We start from the raw sequence: 17,497 nt of genomic DNA on the forward strand, positions 1-17,497 counted from the left end.
CTTTGGAGGGGGTCACATGTCTAACAATAGCAATTCAGACTCATCTCCCTAAATCCTTTGCTTTTTGCCTAAATTTGGCTCTGCTGAAGTCCTGTTAGGTGACCAGAAGCAACTTGAAGCTTGATACACTGGATGTAAACTCGTTGCTATTGGTAAATTGGCATAAAAGTTATTTAGGGGCCCATTGGTCTTCACTCAAGGACAAAAAGTCCAAGATATTCCTGAGGGCGCAAGGTGATTAAGGGATTGAATAATGGCCACAGTAAATTTTATCTTTGCTTTTTAGGATTGGGAGGAGAATGCGAGTCGAGCTCTATCTCTGCGGAAACATCTCGATTTAGTCAGTCAGATGATCATTCGTTGGCGTAAACTGGAACTGAAGTAAGTGTTAATCTGTCACTTCCCTTCCCCTCCCGAATTTATGCTATAGGGACATTTGATAGTTTGTTTCTGCAGAATTTATGTGGTAAGACTGAGAATGTGCTTTTCAGTTATTAATCACAGAATTAAAAGCAGGGCATTAAAATGACCTCTGTAGAGAGCAGACAACAGCATACCTTCCCAAGGCAGCAAACCAGATGTCTTCTCCATTTCCACTTGGGAGGAGAGAATAGTGAACGTTTAGCTTCTACTTCAGTGGTTTCAGATCTTTCAAATGGGTTTCTTCCTTAAATGCCTGCTTGGCCTCTTCTCTCATGTTTCAGCTGCTGGTCTCTGAGTTTGGATAATACCATGAAGCGCCATACTGAGAAATCCACCAAGCACTGGTTCTCCATCTACCAGATGCTTGAGAAGCACATGCAGGAACAAACAGAGGAGCAGGAAGGTAACACTGTCCATAAATTCCCTGCATAGTTAGAAGTTGCAGGCTAATTGTAGAGTGCTGCAGAGTGTGGGGTTTACCTCTTCCCATGTCTCCTGGCACCACTGCTTTTACATGGGGGTGCGCGTTAGACTTGGTGGTGTTCCTCAGAGTTATAAGTGACTTGTCCACATTCTAGAAAGCTGGTCGTAAGATGAGGTTTCCTTATTCTGTGTATCCAAGAGACTAGTCAAAATGAAGATTTCTCTTCTTAGGTACTAGTTGACATACTTGAGTTAAAAGTGTTTTCATTTCATGCTTAAAACAAACACCTTATAATTCAGTTTCATAATTTGCTGTGAGTGCATTTAACACATATCCTGAGTGCAGCTGTTTTTATAACAGCTTGGAATTTACCTGTGGTCCTTGCTTCAGAGTTTCACTTTGTGGTCTCTACTTGCCTGCCATCCCTCAATGTATCCCATAATAGATTACGTGCATGTTATGAATATGGAGTGATGGTTGCAGGTATATATGTTTTCTTCTTTGAATCTCTAAAGATGACAAACAGATGACCCTGATGTTGCTGGTCAGCACGTTACAAGCATTTATTGAAGGATCATCACTGGGAGAATTCCACGTACGACTTCAGATGTTACTGGTTTTCCATTGTCATGTCTTGTTAATGCCTCAAGTTGAAGGAAAGGGTAAGGAGGGAGGGGGGTGTGTGTGTGTATGTATTTTTTTTTTAATACTTTTACACTGCATTGTTTAAATGGGTTAGGCTTTGAATTCTCCATAAGATAGGTATCTTGTTGCATACCAGGTCTTTCTTATTTATTTATAGAAAGATTTTATTTATTTGAGAGAGAGAGTGTGTGGGGCGAGGTGGGGGGCAGAGACAGAGAATTGACTCTATACTGAGTACGGGGTGTTATGCGGGGCTCGATCCCACAACCAATGAGATCATGACCTGAGCTGAAACCGAGTCAGACTCCTTAACTGACTGAGCCACCCAGGCGCCCCTGCATACCAGGTTTTAAATGAGACACTTTTAATCATGTTTTACTTTAAAGTGATACACATTAGATACAGAGAACAACATTAAAGTACAAACTGGTTATAAATGAAATCCTGACTAGTGGACTCTGCCTGAGGTAAGTTGCCAAATGCAGATCTTGGAAATCAGTGTGTTGAGGCTGTATATCTTTCTGTCTAGACAGTGTTAGATGTCCTGATAAGTTTTTGTTTGGTCCAGGCCATAATTAGATCCTTTGCTCTGGTGAGAGCTCTGCTCCGTATCAAGTAACTGCACATAAAACGCTGTCAATTACTGTCCCGGACCACACCTATTTGGATGAAATGAAACTAGGACTGTAGGTTGTATGTGGATGAGCAGTCAGGGTGAGCCTGTTAATAGGCCATCTTTTACAACAGGCTCAGTTTCTGCTTACTTTACAATAAGATTCCGAGAAAGGGTTTGAAATTGTGTTTAGTGGAACATGTGAGTACACCGTCTTTAAGAACAAAAGTGCGACAAAATCCAGTACAAGCTGAAATGAAAAAATGGGACAGTGTTGACGGCCTGCCTGCATCTCTGGGAACTGCTAGACATAGGCTCCCTGATGACCTGTGAAATGTTGTGCTGTAATCTCAGGGTCTCAAAGTACTGAGGAGGGAGCATCACTAAAACGTGGAGCCCACAGGTGCAGCAAGTAGCACATGCAGCAAATGTGGTGTTTTTGTTTTCTTTTCATTTCTTCCAGATTCACTTTGCAGTGTTCTGTGGAATCTGTACTATTATTACAAGCAATTCTTGGACCGGGTCCAAACCAAAATTGTGGAACTTCGTTCCCCCCTTGAAAAAGAACTTAAAGTAAGATGAGCAACTGTCATGACCACTCTTGGGAGAACAAAATCAGCAAATTCTTTTTAGTTCTGTTCTTTTATCCATTTAACTATGAGGCAGGGGGCTTTTGGGGAATGGAGGAGAGCATTGCAACTGCCAAGTAGGTTGGCAAGATTTACATTTTGTGGCATTGCCTCCATTACCGACCTGTCCAAGTGTGTGAGGGGTTAGTGGAGTGGCCCCTGTCAAAGGCTCCTCAAGAGGATTGCCACATAAGTCTGTTAGTGCTCCCTCCCCTGCTCTTGCCCAGGCTGATTTTCCACCTGAGGGGGGTGCCATTTAGTGTTGAGTGTCATCAAGATGCCTTGGGGGAAAGGAGGGCCCTGTCTTTTGATAACTCTCAGTGGTTGTGGAACCAGCAAATGGAATACATATCAGGTGACCTGTTGATTGTGGCAGCACTCTTTTTTCATTGCTTTGTGACAAATATGTGGTTCCTTTTTTAAACTCGTTTTACTTATTTACTGGTACACAGTCCGGTATTTGGGATGGAGTGGGCTCTGGTCTTTAGCAAACAGATGATTTAGAAAGAAACAGAATGACACCAGCTTTATAAAGGCATTCCTTGATCTTCATGTATCTTACAGGAATTTGTTAAAATATCCAAGTGGAATGATGTCAGCTTCTGGTCCATTAAACAATCTGTGGAAAAGACACACAGGTAATTCGTTTTTTAAAAAATTGGGGGTGACAGGGATACCTTGGTGGCTCAGTCAGTTCAATGTCCAACTCTTGTTCTCAGCTCAGATCTTGATCTCAGGGTCATGAGTTCAAGCCCTGCGTTGGTTCAAGGTCATGAGTTCAAGCCCTACTTAAAAGAAAAAATTGGGGGTGACCAAAGCTCAAAACTTCTGTATGGTAGGTAGCAAGACTACATTGTTAATGTGGCCTTAGTATTGCCTTGAACTTATTATGAAGCATTAGATTGTTTTGGTGTGGCTTTTTAGCAGCACCCTTACCACCCAAAGCAAAGTCTACATACAAAAGGAATTGGTGTGCTTTGAGACAAAGCAGGCTAAGCACTATAGAAAGGTTGAGTCTTCTGTCACCTCTAGCTGTTTTACCTTGAGCGAAGTGATCCCACCATTCCTGGCTTCAGTTTTTTTCTTCTAGAAAAGGGAAATGACAATACCTGCCCTACTTTTCCTTAAAAACAAACAGGATGGTTATGAGTATCTAAGGAGTCCAAGTATACAGAAGGTACAGGTTATTAAGTTATGTGTGTATGCATTATGCCATTTTTACATTTCCTCACTTTCCACCCATTTTTCCCTCCTCATCTGTCATTCTGTGGGGCCAGGACCCTCTTTAAATTCATGAAGAAATTTGAAGCTGTCCTGAGTGAACCTTGCCGGTCATCCTTGGTGGAGAGTGACAAGGAGGAACAGCCTGATTTTTTGTCACAGGCAGCAGCCACTAGTGAGGCATCCCCCATTCAGAGTCTGAACAAGGCACTGAGGGAGACCCTGTTGGCCCGGCCTGCAGCTGCACAGGTACACCTTGGGAGATAATTTTTGCTTCTTCCTGGGCCAGTCAGGGGAGATCTGTGCTTTCTCTATAAGGAGTGTCCCTAAACTAGGCAAGGGAATGCCTTTGAAATCTTACTCTTTGGACAAAGACAATATTTGTATTTATGCCTGACACTGCTGCATAATAAGGCAAAAAGCATCGGTCCTGTTGCTGAAGGTTTAATGTCACCTATGGGAAGTAAGCATTGTACTTACCTGTGAAGATTGCCATCTACCTGTGACAGAATACTCGAAGCATCAGTTGAGGAATACGCCACTGAAGCTGCCTTTGGGCTACCCCATGATGAAGCTGCTGCACAGGGAGCGAATGTGTGCAGTGATGTGTTGATTGTGGTGGTTGCTGAAGACCGTGCTATTATTTCTCTCATCATGGTCAATTCAAGCACCAATAGTTAAGAGTTGGCTTGCAAAATTCCAGAAAATGTAACAGTCATGGAGACCTTGGGTGAGCAGGTCTGTTACAGGATGTGTGTTCCCACATCATATCCTTAGATGTAAGGAGCTCTGGGATCATCAGGGAGCTACCCATGCTAGCCACAGGGAAGAATCCCTGAAACTCCTATGTTGTCATCAATAGCAAATCTAAATTTTTGATCAGTGTGACAGAAAACAGTGAGCTGATGAATATAATCAAAAGAAAATAAACTTGGCACCCCTATCTTATTTGTGCTCTGTCTCACAGGCTGTGATTCCAGAACAGTGTCAGGGTGCTCCTTTCCCCTCAGAAGGAGAGCTGCTGCGTCGCTTGCCGAAGCTCATGAAACGAATGAGGAAGATGTGCCTGACACTCATGAAGGAAAGCCGCCTGCCTCACCTAGTGGAGGGCCTCGATCACTTCACAGGTAGGTGCCAGCAGCTGGGGGAAAGGGTTGGGTTTGCTCTCTCAGTTTTCCCCAGTGCCCCAAGAGGGTGGGAATTGGTTACGTCCGCCCTTTTTTGATCTCTTGAATAGTGTTGAGCAGTTACGTGAATAAACAAATGGGCTAAAAACTAACAGAGCCCAGATGCAGGAGCCAGCTGAGACCACACAAGCTGTCTTAATTTTCATCTTGTCTTCCTCTCATGTAAACTAATGCTTTGTTATGCCATTTTCTACAATAGCCTTGTCTATGTCAGCTCTTGTTGGTTGGAGAGATGGATTTCCCAGAATCCGTAAACTATCCCTACCTCTCAAAATGTCTCCCTTGAGTTAAAGGAGAAGATTCATCCACAGTTTTCTTCTTGCTGTCTTCACTGTGGAGAGACCTAGCAGTTTCATCTCCCTGGCTGTCTTAGCACAGGGAAGCTGAGAGCCAAGATTTGCTCTGTAGTATAATAGCAATGGCTGGGGAAGGAATTCCAGAACTTCATAGATGGAGGTCTTGGCGGCCTTTACTACTGTCCCCACCCCTCTTCACCCCCAGTGAGTGTGGTATCAGAGTGAGACTGGTCCTTCTTCAGTGAGGCTACAGTCTGATCTCAGGGAGCTCTTTATTTTTAGAACTTGTTAGAATAATAGCCTAATAATATCCATTCTCAAGATGACCTTGCCCGCCTGAGCCTGATGATCAGGGTAAATAGAAGGTTCTGTGTGCATCTTCCGGAAAAGGTACCCACTCTGTGATGCAAAGAATTCTCTAACCTCCTGCAGTGTCCATATAATGGTATGCAGTACACTTGCTCTCTTCTGGAAGGCTAGACTGCCCGTGTTAGTTTGCTAGGGCTCCCTTAACAAGTATCACATATTGGGTGGCTTAAACAAGAGAAATTAATTTTCACACAGTTCTGAGGTTAAACATACAAAATCCAAGTATTCACAGGTTTGGTTTCTTCTGAGGCCTCTCTCCTTGGCTGGTAGATGTCTGTTTTCCTTCTGTCTTTACATGGTCTCTCGTGTCCTACTCTTCATTAAGGACATCAGTCAGGTTGGATTAGGGCCCACCCACATGGCCTCATCTTACTTTAATTACCTCTTTAAAGGCCTTCTCTCCAAATACAGTCACATTCTGAGGCACTGGGGGTTAGGACTACTGTAACATGAATTTGGGGGGACACAGCCCATAACACTGCCTATGGCAGGCAGGCAGCAGCCTCATGTTACAGGTACCCGTGAGTCCTGAGCAAAGCAGTGTGGTGCTGGAGAAAGAACTTGGGTTTCAGAGTTGTTTTGGCCAGGGTTCATGTCCTCTCTTCTAGTCCACTCTTTAGCTGAATAGACTTTAGAAAGTGAATAGATCTCTTTGTGCCTCTCCAAGCAGCTAGAAATCTGCTCTTCTGGAGTTGTACAGAGTATGGGAACATCTACCAACTAGGTACAGGATAGGACCTCAGTATGTATCATATTTATGGGAAATTTATCTCAGATGATTTAAATTCTTACACATTAGTGCTCAACAAGTGCTTTTTGCATCATCAATTATAAACCCCTAAATTAAAAAAAAAAAAGAATAACTACTTTTATTTGGGTTGTTTGTTGAGAGAGATGAAATCCATGAGTTTTTATTTTCTATTTCCATGCATCTTGATTCCTTTAATTTAGAATTTACAAAATGTAAGGGACTATACTAGTTATCAGAGCCTTAAAGATGAATGTCACCTAGTTCTTGTTTCCCACAAAGTTCTGGGTCTTGAGTATCAGGCTTTTTTTTGTTTTTTGTTTTGTTTTTTAAAGATTTAATTTATTTATTTGACAGAGAGAGACACAGCGAGAGAGGGAACATAGCAGGGGGAGTGGGAGAGGGAGAAGCAGACCTCCCGCTGAGCGGGGAGCCCAATGCGAGGCTCGATCCCAGGACCCTGGGATCATGACCTGAGCCGAAGGCAGACGCTCAGTGACTGAGCCACCCAGGCACCCCTTGAGTATCAGTTCTAACACATGAATAAGCCCTTTGGATTTTAGTAGTACCTCATTTTCTCCTCAGGTGAAGTAATTTCCTGTGTGAGCGAGCTGCAGAGCTTAAAGCTGGAGCCCTCGGCCGAGAAGGAGAAGCAGCGGTCAGCAGCCAAGCACATCCTCCTGCAGAAGCAGCGAGCGTTAGCAGACCTCTTTCAGCACCTTGCAAAAGCTGGTAAGGTTCTCACTTAAAACCTGTTAAAGAATGATGACCAGCTCTTAGGGAGGAAAACAATGTGGGTGATTTGGGGGAAATTTCTAGAGACAGTTGAGATGGTGGGGAACAGAAGGTCGTAGGCCAGGTTTTGAAATGCCATTCTGAGAGTTTAGTCACGTATGAAATTCCTCTGATGAACCATTTGTGATTCCCAAATATTTTCATAGTTTTATAATGAGGTTTCTCAGAAACCGTGCTTTACTTTCATCACCATATGTTGTACAGCACCCACCTTTTCAACATATCTTAGTAAGTAACATTTCTCAAACTCTAGTGTGTGTACAAATGACTCAGGCAATCTCATTGAGTGCAGTAGTTCTGTTTCAGTAGGTGCAGGGCAGGGCCTCACAGCCTGCTTTCTAACAAGCTCCTGGTGCTATTCCAAGGACTTTATTTTGAGTAGCAGTGGCGGTGGGATGGGGTGGGGGGGCATGGCACATTCATTCTCTTCTGAGTTTCTTAAACACATGCTATTTATTTCCTAGGTTTGTCATATCGCAAAGGTCTTGCCTGGGCCCGTTCAAAAAACCCTCAAGAGATGCTTCATCTTCACCCATTAGATATCCGGAGTGCATTGTCTATAGTCAGCAACACTCAGGAGGCTGATTCTAGGTTTGTTTTTTAAATTATAAATAGAACAAGCAATTTAAGCCTCCATGTCCTTATTTGCCAAAATCGGGATAGAATCCCTCTCTCCTAGTGTTGCTGAACAGATAACATTTGGAAAAGTGCCTGCCTTGAGATCTGGCATGTGGTGAGCATTCAGTAAGAGATCATTTTTTTGCTTTTCCTTTTCCTCTCTTTCTTGCTTTCTTTTTTCTGTCTTTTTCTTTGCTTCTTTCCCTCTTTCCTTTTTTTCCTGCCTTCCTTCTTTCTTTCTTTCCTCTCTCCCTTCCTCCCTTCCTTCATGTAGGCTCCACACCCAACATGGGGCTTGAACTCACAACCCTGAGATCAAGAGTTGCCTACTCTACCAACTGAGCCAGCCAGCAACCCCCACCTTTTTTTTCTTTTTCTTTTTCTTTTTTTAAGATTTTATTTATTTGGGGCGGGGAGGAGAGCAGAGAAGGGACAGTGAGAGGGTGAAGCATACTCCTTCCTGAGCAGAGAGTCCGATGGGGGACTCGATCCCAGGACCCTGAGATCATGACCTGAGCCAAAGGTAGATGCTTAAACAACCGAGCCACCCAGGCATGCTTTTTTTCTTTTTTAAAGTATCTTTTCCTTTCCTCCTTATATTCACCTCTCCCATTATTTTTTTGGTCCTTTGATTTTTTCTTTCTTTCTTTCTCTCTCTTTTTTTTTAAGATTTTATTTATTTGAGAAAGAGAGTGTGTGTGAGAGATCATGAGCAGGGGGGAAGGGTATAGGGAGAAACAGACTCCCCACTGAGCAGGGAGCCCCATGCAGGACTCCATTGCAGGACCCTGAGATCATGACCTGAGCCAGAGGCAGACGCTTAAACAACTGAGCCATCCAGGCACCCTTTTTTCTTTTTTAAGTATCTTTTCCTTTATTCCTTGTCTTCACCTCTCCTGTTATTTTTTTGGTCCTGTGATTTTCTTTTTCTTTTCAAGATTTTATTTATTTGAGAGACTGTGTGAGAGATTACGAGTAGGGAGAAGCAGACTCCCCACTGAGCAGGGAGCCCCATGCAGGACTCCATCCCAGGACCCTGGGATCATGACCTGAGCCGAAGGCAGACACTTGACTGAGTCACCCAGACACCCTCTGGTCCTCTGATTTTACTGAGGTCTCCTCACTTGATTTGAATTCTTAGGTGAAAATCTGGGGGAGAATGACCACATTTGTAGCTGTTTCCTATACAAAAATTCTTTATAATTTATTATAATATATTCTTGAGTTTGAGAACCTATAAACTTTGAGACAGAGCTATTTCTATGTTCATAACTATGACAGAGGTGGTTGTGAATGATGATTGGCATGAGCTGGGTATGCATACATTTGTATTTTGTTTGCTCAGTGGTCCTCTGAGTGCTTTAAATTTTAATTCAACACAACATTGTAAAAAGTAGGAATTTTTTTTAGGTTCTATTTATTTAAGTAATCTCTATACCCAATGTGGGGCTTAGACTCACAACCTTGAGATCAAGAGTTGCATGCTCTTCTGAGCCAGGCAGATACCCCAAAAGTAGAAATTTTACCTAAATATTCTGGATTTCAGTTTTTCAGGAAGATCTGGCCAAGTGGGTTTACTTTCCCATGCAGTTAAAAGTTAAACTGTAGCGCCCTCCTTTTGACAGGACACATGCTCTCTAGATCACTGTGGTCTTCAACAATCCGTTTTGCTTCTTCCACATTGAGGTCAGCTGTCATTGGCCTGTATCATTTTGTGCTTGGCCGTCCTTAATCATTTATATTATCTGCCTGGCCCCTGTAGGCATCGGGATTTATGACCCTTAGCTTCCACTCCTAAGATAGTTATAAAGTTTTCACTAAGGAAACTATATTGTTGTCATAATTTACTTCCCCACTGTACTTGAAATGCTAAGTATATAATACATCTTTTGCATAAAGGACTGATGAGTACCTGACTGAATGAGACCTCACAGAAATAAATCTATTCATACTCTTGACTTTTGGTTGTGACTAAATAATACCAATCTCTACGTCTTCAGGATCTGGGGTAGGAAATAGTGGTTTTAACTGAGTTAATCATGTTGAGTTCTTTTCCAGGCTGCTTACAGAAATCTCATCATCATGGGATGGATGCCAGAAATATTTCTTTCGTTCTCTCGCACGGCATGCCAGGCTTAGTGCAGCCTTAGCAGCACCTGCCAAGGTGGGTGATAGAACCTCCGATTGCAGGGGCCCAGGGAAAGCTCCTGTTTTGTTCCTCCAGGGCACCATTCTCAGGTCTTGTCAAGTGATCGGAGCCCATTACTGAAAGTGACTGAGCTTTTTGCAGAATATCATTAAACTTACAATATAAATCAATGTAATTTTGTGTTTAATCAGAGAGCATTTTATCATAAATTCTCTTACTTACCTTTGCCAACAAGACCAAATGCATAAGAAAAGTTATGTAAGAAAAGCCTCAAGTAGAGAATGCCGTCTTCAGGTCTTTTTCCCTTTGTGAATTGGGAAAAGACCACTAATTTTGATGTTAAATCTAGTCCCTATTCATGGAACATCAGTGATCTGTGGAATCATAATTTGAGAAGCACTGCTCAAAAAGATGAATGTGTTGCTTTTAGACTGCAGTATATACCCATAGTTTATCTAAGCAAGGGGCACTTTCCCCAGAGAGTATTGGATGAACGGGCTTTCTAGTGACACCGGCATAGGTGGTAGTGTTTGCCAGCAACACCCTTGGCATGCTTCCTTCTTCCCCTGCCAGGAGATGGGCATGAACAACGTTGAGCGGTGCAAAGGCTTCTCGGCACATTTGATGAAGATGCTTATCCGACAGCGGCGCTCCCTGACCATACTGACTGAGCAGTGGATACTCCTCAGGTATCCGCTAACTAGTTAGTTGGGTTTGCGGCATGAATTAGGAAGAATTGTGTGAGTCAGCTTTCAATTGTGAAATGAAATTTGAGGCCCAAAGATGCAGATGGAATTCCTCTTGGCTCTGCCCCTTGCTTTTGGTGATAGACTTCTGCCCTGTGGTTCTGGCAACACCTCTTGGGAGAATGGGTCCTGGGGGATGAGTCCAGGGGGATGAGTCCGAATTAGAAAAAGTTGCCATGGCTGAAGTACACCTGGATGTAGATGGGGGGGGATTTGTGCGTGACAGGATTGTATTTATGGTATTGGGGCATCCATCTCTGGGCACAGATCATATTTGAGATATTCATTAGGCTTTTCGGATCACAGAGTTGCAATTTGCTGAGTGTCATACCTGGATGCTTCTCAGTGGAAATAAATACTTAAAAGATGAGGGCAGTTAGGAAAGCTGTCGTCCATTTGTTGAATGGATTGTTGACCGAAAGACTGTAATCACTTTGGCTACAGCTGTTTTCTGCTCTACTCATAAGGATTTATCTAACAAAGTATACTACAATTAAAGATGTTCTTTTTTTTATAATGGTTGAAATCACTGCAGTGGTGTGACCATGTTGGGTATGAAAAAGCTATAAGGGGGTAGGTGATAAGCAGTGAGTTTTGACACTTGTGAAAGATTGAAGACACTTCTTTCAGTCTTTAGAAGGATGTGTTTAAGTATTTTATTTTCTTTTATTTATTTTTTTTAATATTTTATTTATTTATTTGATAGAGACACAGCGAGAGAGGGAACACAAGCAGGGGGAGTGGGAGAGGGAGAAGCAGGCTTCCTGATGAGCAGGGAGCCCAGTGAGGGGCTCGATCCCAGGACCCTGGGATCATGACCTGAGCCGAAGGCAGACGCTTAAAAACTGAGCCACCCAGGCACCCCAGATGTGTTTAAGTATTTTAAAAGGCATTTCAACAGACTTATCTGGGTGATCCGCTCTTTGATTATGTGAAAAAGCCTCTTCAGAAATAAATGAAGTTACTGTTTAAAAACCACGGTGATGCAGTTTAAGGTGCCATGTGTTTCCCCCATGGATTTCTCGGCACAGGAACCTCCTTGGCTGTGTGCAGGAGATTCATGGCAGGCTGACTGGCCCACTGGTCTACCCCGTGGCCTTCCCCCCTCAGGATGGTGTGCAGCAGTGGACAGAAAGGCTGCAGCATCTGGCCATGCAGAGCCAGATCCTGCTTGAGCAGCTCTCCTGGTTCCTCCAGTGCTGCCCTAGTGCAGGGCCAACTCCCGACCAAGGTGAGGCCCAGGCACAGGGTCAGCCTTCTGCCCTCTACCCAGAGGGACCAGAGCTCACCAAGGGACTGCTTTCCGGAGCAGTACAGGACCTCATCTCATCAGAACTGAGTTACCCATCTCCAGTACCTCGAAATCAGCTGCCCTCTGGTTGCCGGATGCGGAAACAGGACCAGCTTTGGCAACAGTCAACTGCAAGATTAACAGAGATGCTGAAAACCATTAAAACAGTGAAAGCTGATGTTGACAAAATCAGGCAGCAGTCTTGTGAGACTCTCTTTCATTCTTGGTGAGTTGTGTTTATGTCTGTACTGTCCTTCTGTGTGTTCGGGGGCTTGCTCAGAGTTTAGTAATGGGATAAAGTGATGAAAAGGATTTTTGCTTCAGTTCTCTGTTTTTCCGTGGACCTTCATAGTGCTTTGTGGCATATGTCTAGCTGTAAGTCTTAAGATACAGTGAATTTTCCCCTGGTTACATTTTAGTGGTTGGAGGGAGGGTATAGCCCCTTCCTCTCAACATTGTGGCATTTCTGTTGTTGCAGGAAGGATTTTGAAGTTTGCTCTTCTGGGCTGAGTTGCCTGTCCCAGATGTCAGTTCATTTGCAAGGCCTGGAGTCCTTATTCCTTACTCCAGGGATTGAGGTTGAGCAAACAGACCGACAAATGGCATTAGTTGAGAGCCTGGAATATTTAAGAGGAGAAATCAATAAAGCCACAGATGACTTTACTACCTGGAAGACACATCTGCTTGCTTTAGGCAGCCAAGGAGGTAAGGACTGTCATCGACAAGGGAGTCAAAGCCCAGTGTAGGAGTGATGTCCTGTAGATTTAAGTCTAGACTATCCTAAAGACACCCTGTGTTTTGTTCCAGACATATATTTGTCCAGGGTTCTAAGGTAGGCAGGTGTGGTTGGAACCCACAGCTCCTAACTCTTGATGCCTCATTTCTTTGAGTACTTTGCCTCTGAATTGATCATGTCACTTTGTAGCACATGTGTAGGGAGGCAGCACAGGCTCACTCGCTGTTAGTGACCGTTCTCTCTTAGACTGAAAGCTGAGGGCTGATATTTGGACTGAGTTGGTGTTTATACGCACCATCTTAACTATATTCATATTTTTGGCATTCTTCCAGCAAAACTTTCAATAAAAGGTGATAAACTCCTGTAGGTTTACCTAGACGAGGAAAATGTCTCATTCATCTTTGTGTTCAGCAGTTTGACATGGTGGCTCACCCACAGTAGGTGCTTGACAGGTGGCTGTTTGTAGAAATAACAAACGAGGATTGTTAATGATTTCCAGAGGCACTGAAGCATATGATTGGAGTTTTTGTTTGTTTCCCACCATGTTACTTACTAGGAAACCAAATGTTGGAGGAAGGGTTTGTGGAAGATTTTTCAGAGCAAGTGGAAACTGCCATCCGGGCCATCCTTTGTGCCATCCAGAACTTAGCAGAGGGAAACAGTAAAAAGACAGAGGAGACCACTGACCAAACAAGACCACGGGAGGAGGATGGTATGTCTGACATCAGGCAAAAACTGTTTTTATTCTTGATTTTATTTTTGTGGCTAAATATTTAAGGACCGATATCAGGAATGATGACTGGTTGAATGGAGACGAAAGGGTTTATTTTGTTATTCATCATATCTTCCTTTTCTGTGAATGAAAGAGGCAGCAGGCTTTGAGAGACTGCAATTGGGACATCTAACAAAACTCTTAGAGGATGACCTCTGGGCCGACGTGAGCGCTCTCCATGTGCAGAAAATAATTTCTGCTGTCTCTGAGCTGTTGGAGAGACTGAAGTCGTATGCTGAAGATGGCATAGCAGCTAAGCACACGGTAACCAATGGTTCTTTATAAGCTTCTTGCTATCTAGTATCTAGAGTGGGCCAACCAAAGGCAGAGTAGGTTTTTCACTTTGCTCCATGTGAATGGTCCCGGAGCAGGCCTTTGTGGCAAAAATCACTAAGAATTTGATTTCTTTATGCATGTAAACATCACTGATAAACTGAAAAGCTTAGGGCTTGCTAGCTAAGGGTTACAGTTGTAAGATGCACAGATGCAAAAAATGCCAGCAATCCAGAGTATCTATTATCTTGGGATTCTTTCATACCCAACCACATAGTCCTGGGTATTTGATGTTAATGTGGGTATTGCTGCTGTCAACTCAGGCTCAGTGGCCTCACCCTGCAAATACCATTCCCTTCACAACAAGCCAGCAGAGGGGGCAGTTGCTGGGTCCGTAATAGTCCAGAGAAGCAACTTATTTTGTAGGACGTTGTAAGTCTGTAGCATTGCTTCCAGTGCCAACTTTGATTCTGAATAGAATTTGTTTATAAACATCTTATTTTTTTTAAAAACAAAAATAAAAAACCTTGTTAACTAAATGAAACTTAAATGACAGAATTTAAAAGTGTACTTTTTGTGAGGGTTTGTGTGAACAGGGAAGAAATGTCAGAGAGCAGAGGGGTGTGTGTGTGTGTGTGTGTGTGTGTGTGTGTGTGTGTGTGTAAGAGAAAATATACATAAAACTTACCATTAGTGGCATTTAGGATATTCACAGTGTTGTGCAACGATTGTTGCTATCCAGTTGCAGAACATCTTGTATTACCCCAGAGAAAACTCAGTAGTATGAGCAGGCCTTGTGATCTTTCCCCTGCAGTTCTTCAGCCAGTCCTGCTGCTTGTTGGTGCGTCTGTTGCCCATGCTCTCCAGGTACTCAGACCTCGTCCTCTTCTTCCTGACCATGTCTTTGGCGACTCACCGTAGCACCGCAAAGCTGCTCTCTGTGCTTGCCCAGGTCTTCACAGAGCTCGCCCAGGAGGTAAGGACTGTTCATGGGAAGCACGCTTGGGCAGCCAGTACCAAATACTCCAGACCCATTAGTGCATGGTTTCTGAGGCTTTTTTGGGACCTTCACAAATAGCAGGAGGTGATTTGCTCTCCCTGTGGATTTTTCAGGGCTTTGTCCAGCACCCTTTTGCTATACCTGTTTCCACTAAGGTTTTGGAACCTGCAGGTCCCCCACTGATGGATTCCCTAGACTCCAAAGGCTGTCCTGAGCCTCAGTCTCCTCATTTATAAAATGAGATCTGTCTACACTCCTTAGCATTTTTGTGAGAACTACTTTTAATTAGATATATACTTTGTTTTGTTTTGATTTCCTTAGTATTCTAAGGTTTTCTCCAGATCTAAGTATAATATAGGCGAGAGTCACTTGAGGAAGATAGGAATTTACAAACTGAAGATGGCGTCTAGCCTTCTTGTAAATAGTCAAGAGTTCTTACTTCTGACTAGAGGATAAATGTTTTATTTGTTGAGTAATAAATAAATGAATTAGTCCAATTTGCTCCCTCTATCCGATGGGCACTGAGCCAGTGTCACATCCCATCACTCCTTGGAGTCCTGCCACTGTGTGCAAAAGACAGTGGCAGGACAGTGTATGGTGAGGGTGCCCTTAGATTTGGATTAGCTGTGTTTGTCCAGTTGTGCTCTTGCTCTTGTCTGACAGGCTCTAGAATGACTTTGGCCTGTGCTTTGAGGTGGGGTGTAGGGGTTCTGATAAAAGCAAAGTGTTAGGAGCCCTTTGGCTGTTCTAGATGTAGCTACTGTAGTAATGTCCCCTCCTCCTGTATGGCTGTATTCTGCCTATACCAAAACCTATTTTAAAACAATGTAGCTCAATGGGAAAATTACGTAGGTTAACCAAAACATATTTTGCAATCAACATTCTAAGAATACATGTCTGTTCAAGTTGTATTCATATCCTTTCTGAGTAGTCCTGAGGGAAATTGAAAGTAGGTTACACTCAGTGCGAAGGTAATAGATCTAGGTTGTAATTACAACACCTAATCCACGGAAAGCTGCTTCTATGTAACTAAGTCACAATCAGTGACTGGTTTGGGGGTCTTAATTCCTATTTAGTTGGCAGCTGATTTTTTAGCACTTTTTCATCCTCAGATTGACAAATAACTTGATAGCTTGTCTGATAAAATTTCTGATTGAGAACCACTATTTTCTTCTACTTGTTTTTCTGTTCATTTTTGTCCCACATCCTAGTAGTTGATTTTCCTTTTCAAACTATTTTCCAACACAAAACACTTTTATCTCAACCCTTCACATGTGTTTCTTTGTCTGATCTTGTTCTTGATTCTTGACCCCATGCTGTGCCAGGTGCCTTGGCAGAAAATGCCGGATGTGGCATGTACACCAAGAGTGACAGTTTTACCTCAAGAGTTGAGGGGGAGTCATTGTTTTTTATATTAAAATTAACATTTTACTTGCACATTACACCAAATTTTCTTCAGTTTTTGAAGTAAAAATGAAATCTCCCGCTGTGGCATCTGCTTCAAGTTGCTCTACCTCCAGGGTTACAAGTCTTCTCTCCCTCCACTCTTTCTTCTCAGGCTTACTAATTTGAGAAGTAAATAAAGAAGGACGAAATCCCTTTGGGATTTAGACATCGAGAGGTTCTACCCTTACTCTGTGACTTGCTCCTAAACACTGTCCTAGCATAATTCATTCTGATTTTTGTCTTGCCAAATGAAATTACTGCACACCAGAGGGCCTCTACGAAGTCAAAACCTTACATGTTAAATATGATGTCAAACTTTGAAACTGCATAGTAACTGTTATCAGCAAAGAAGAATGTCAAAGGTCTACTGGATGTATTTCCATCAGATTGAAAATACTGAGCTAGAGAAAAGCTAAAACAGTTTTTTTTCTGTCTTTTGTTGCTTTTGTACCTAATTGTTCACTCTTTTATTTTTAAGGGATTTTGCCTGCCCAAAGAATTCATGGAAGATTCAGCAGGAGAGGGAGCAACTGAGTTCCATGACTATGAGGGAGGTGGAATTGGGGAAGGCGAGGGCATGAAAGATGTGAGTGACCAGATAGAAAATGAAGAACAGGTATGATTTCATATGCCCGAAACATGCACACAGTTTACAGAAACTCACTCCTTTTTCCCTTTCTTTTCAATATTAAGTTTTACATGCAAATGTTTTTTACTACTAGGTTAATGGTTTTCAAACTGATCTGTGGAGCCCTAAGAATACTAAAGCTTTAGGGAGTGGGTGTAAATAAAAAGCTAAAAGACCACAGAAAGGAACGTTGCAGCTCAGTCATTAGTTATGTCTATAATTTGAGAGGGAAATTATTGAAAATTTTTATTTTAAATGAGGGAGATCTTTGCTGATGATTTTTCTAGAGTAATTTTGGTAGTGGCTCATTTAAGGATAACAAAATTTGACTATTTTAAGTAACAAATGCATTAAATAATAATGCCAGTGTTTACTGTTAAGAGGTTTTATTGTATGTCTTTAAGACCTGTTGAAAAATTTTAATCTATATCCTCTTTTGGTTGAAATCAAGAAGGTTTTTTTGAAATAGATGCTCTAGGCTAAAATTG

General features: G+C 42.6%; 1 protein-coding gene across 1 annotated transcript in view; it reads left to right on the plus strand.

Annotated features, from left to right (window-relative positions):
* MDN1 (midasin AAA ATPase 1) overlaps nt 1-17,497 on the plus strand; it is a 157,976-nt gene that overhangs the window by 116,630 nt on the left and 23,849 nt on the right. Inside the window, exons 68-84 of the mRNA XM_027601624.2 lie at nt 287-381; nt 705-826; nt 1,363-1,509; nt 2,569-2,678; nt 3,299-3,372; nt 4,012-4,204; nt 4,923-5,082; nt 7,141-7,287; nt 7,815-7,941; nt 10,027-10,132; nt 10,691-10,806; nt 11,895-12,380; nt 12,633-12,859; nt 13,447-13,602; nt 13,757-13,926; nt 14,750-14,911; nt 16,860-16,997. Of these exons, the coding sequence (XP_027457425.2) occupies nt 287-381; nt 705-826; nt 1,363-1,509; nt 2,569-2,678; nt 3,299-3,372; nt 4,012-4,204; nt 4,923-5,082; nt 7,141-7,287; nt 7,815-7,941; nt 10,027-10,132; nt 10,691-10,806; nt 11,895-12,380; nt 12,633-12,859; nt 13,447-13,602; nt 13,757-13,926; nt 14,750-14,911; nt 16,860-16,997 (2,736 nt within the window). The remainder of the gene's footprint in view (nt 1-286; nt 382-704; nt 827-1,362; nt 1,510-2,568; nt 2,679-3,298; nt 3,373-4,011; nt 4,205-4,922; nt 5,083-7,140; nt 7,288-7,814; nt 7,942-10,026; nt 10,133-10,690; nt 10,807-11,894; nt 12,381-12,632; nt 12,860-13,446; nt 13,603-13,756; nt 13,927-14,749; nt 14,912-16,859; nt 16,998-17,497) is intronic.

This window comes from Zalophus californianus, chromosome 7 (assembly GCF_009762305.2).
Source record: "Zalophus californianus isolate mZalCal1 chromosome 7, mZalCal1.pri.v2, whole genome shotgun sequence".
NCBI classification, from domain to species: domain Eukaryota; kingdom Metazoa; phylum Chordata; class Mammalia; order Carnivora; family Otariidae; genus Zalophus; species Zalophus californianus.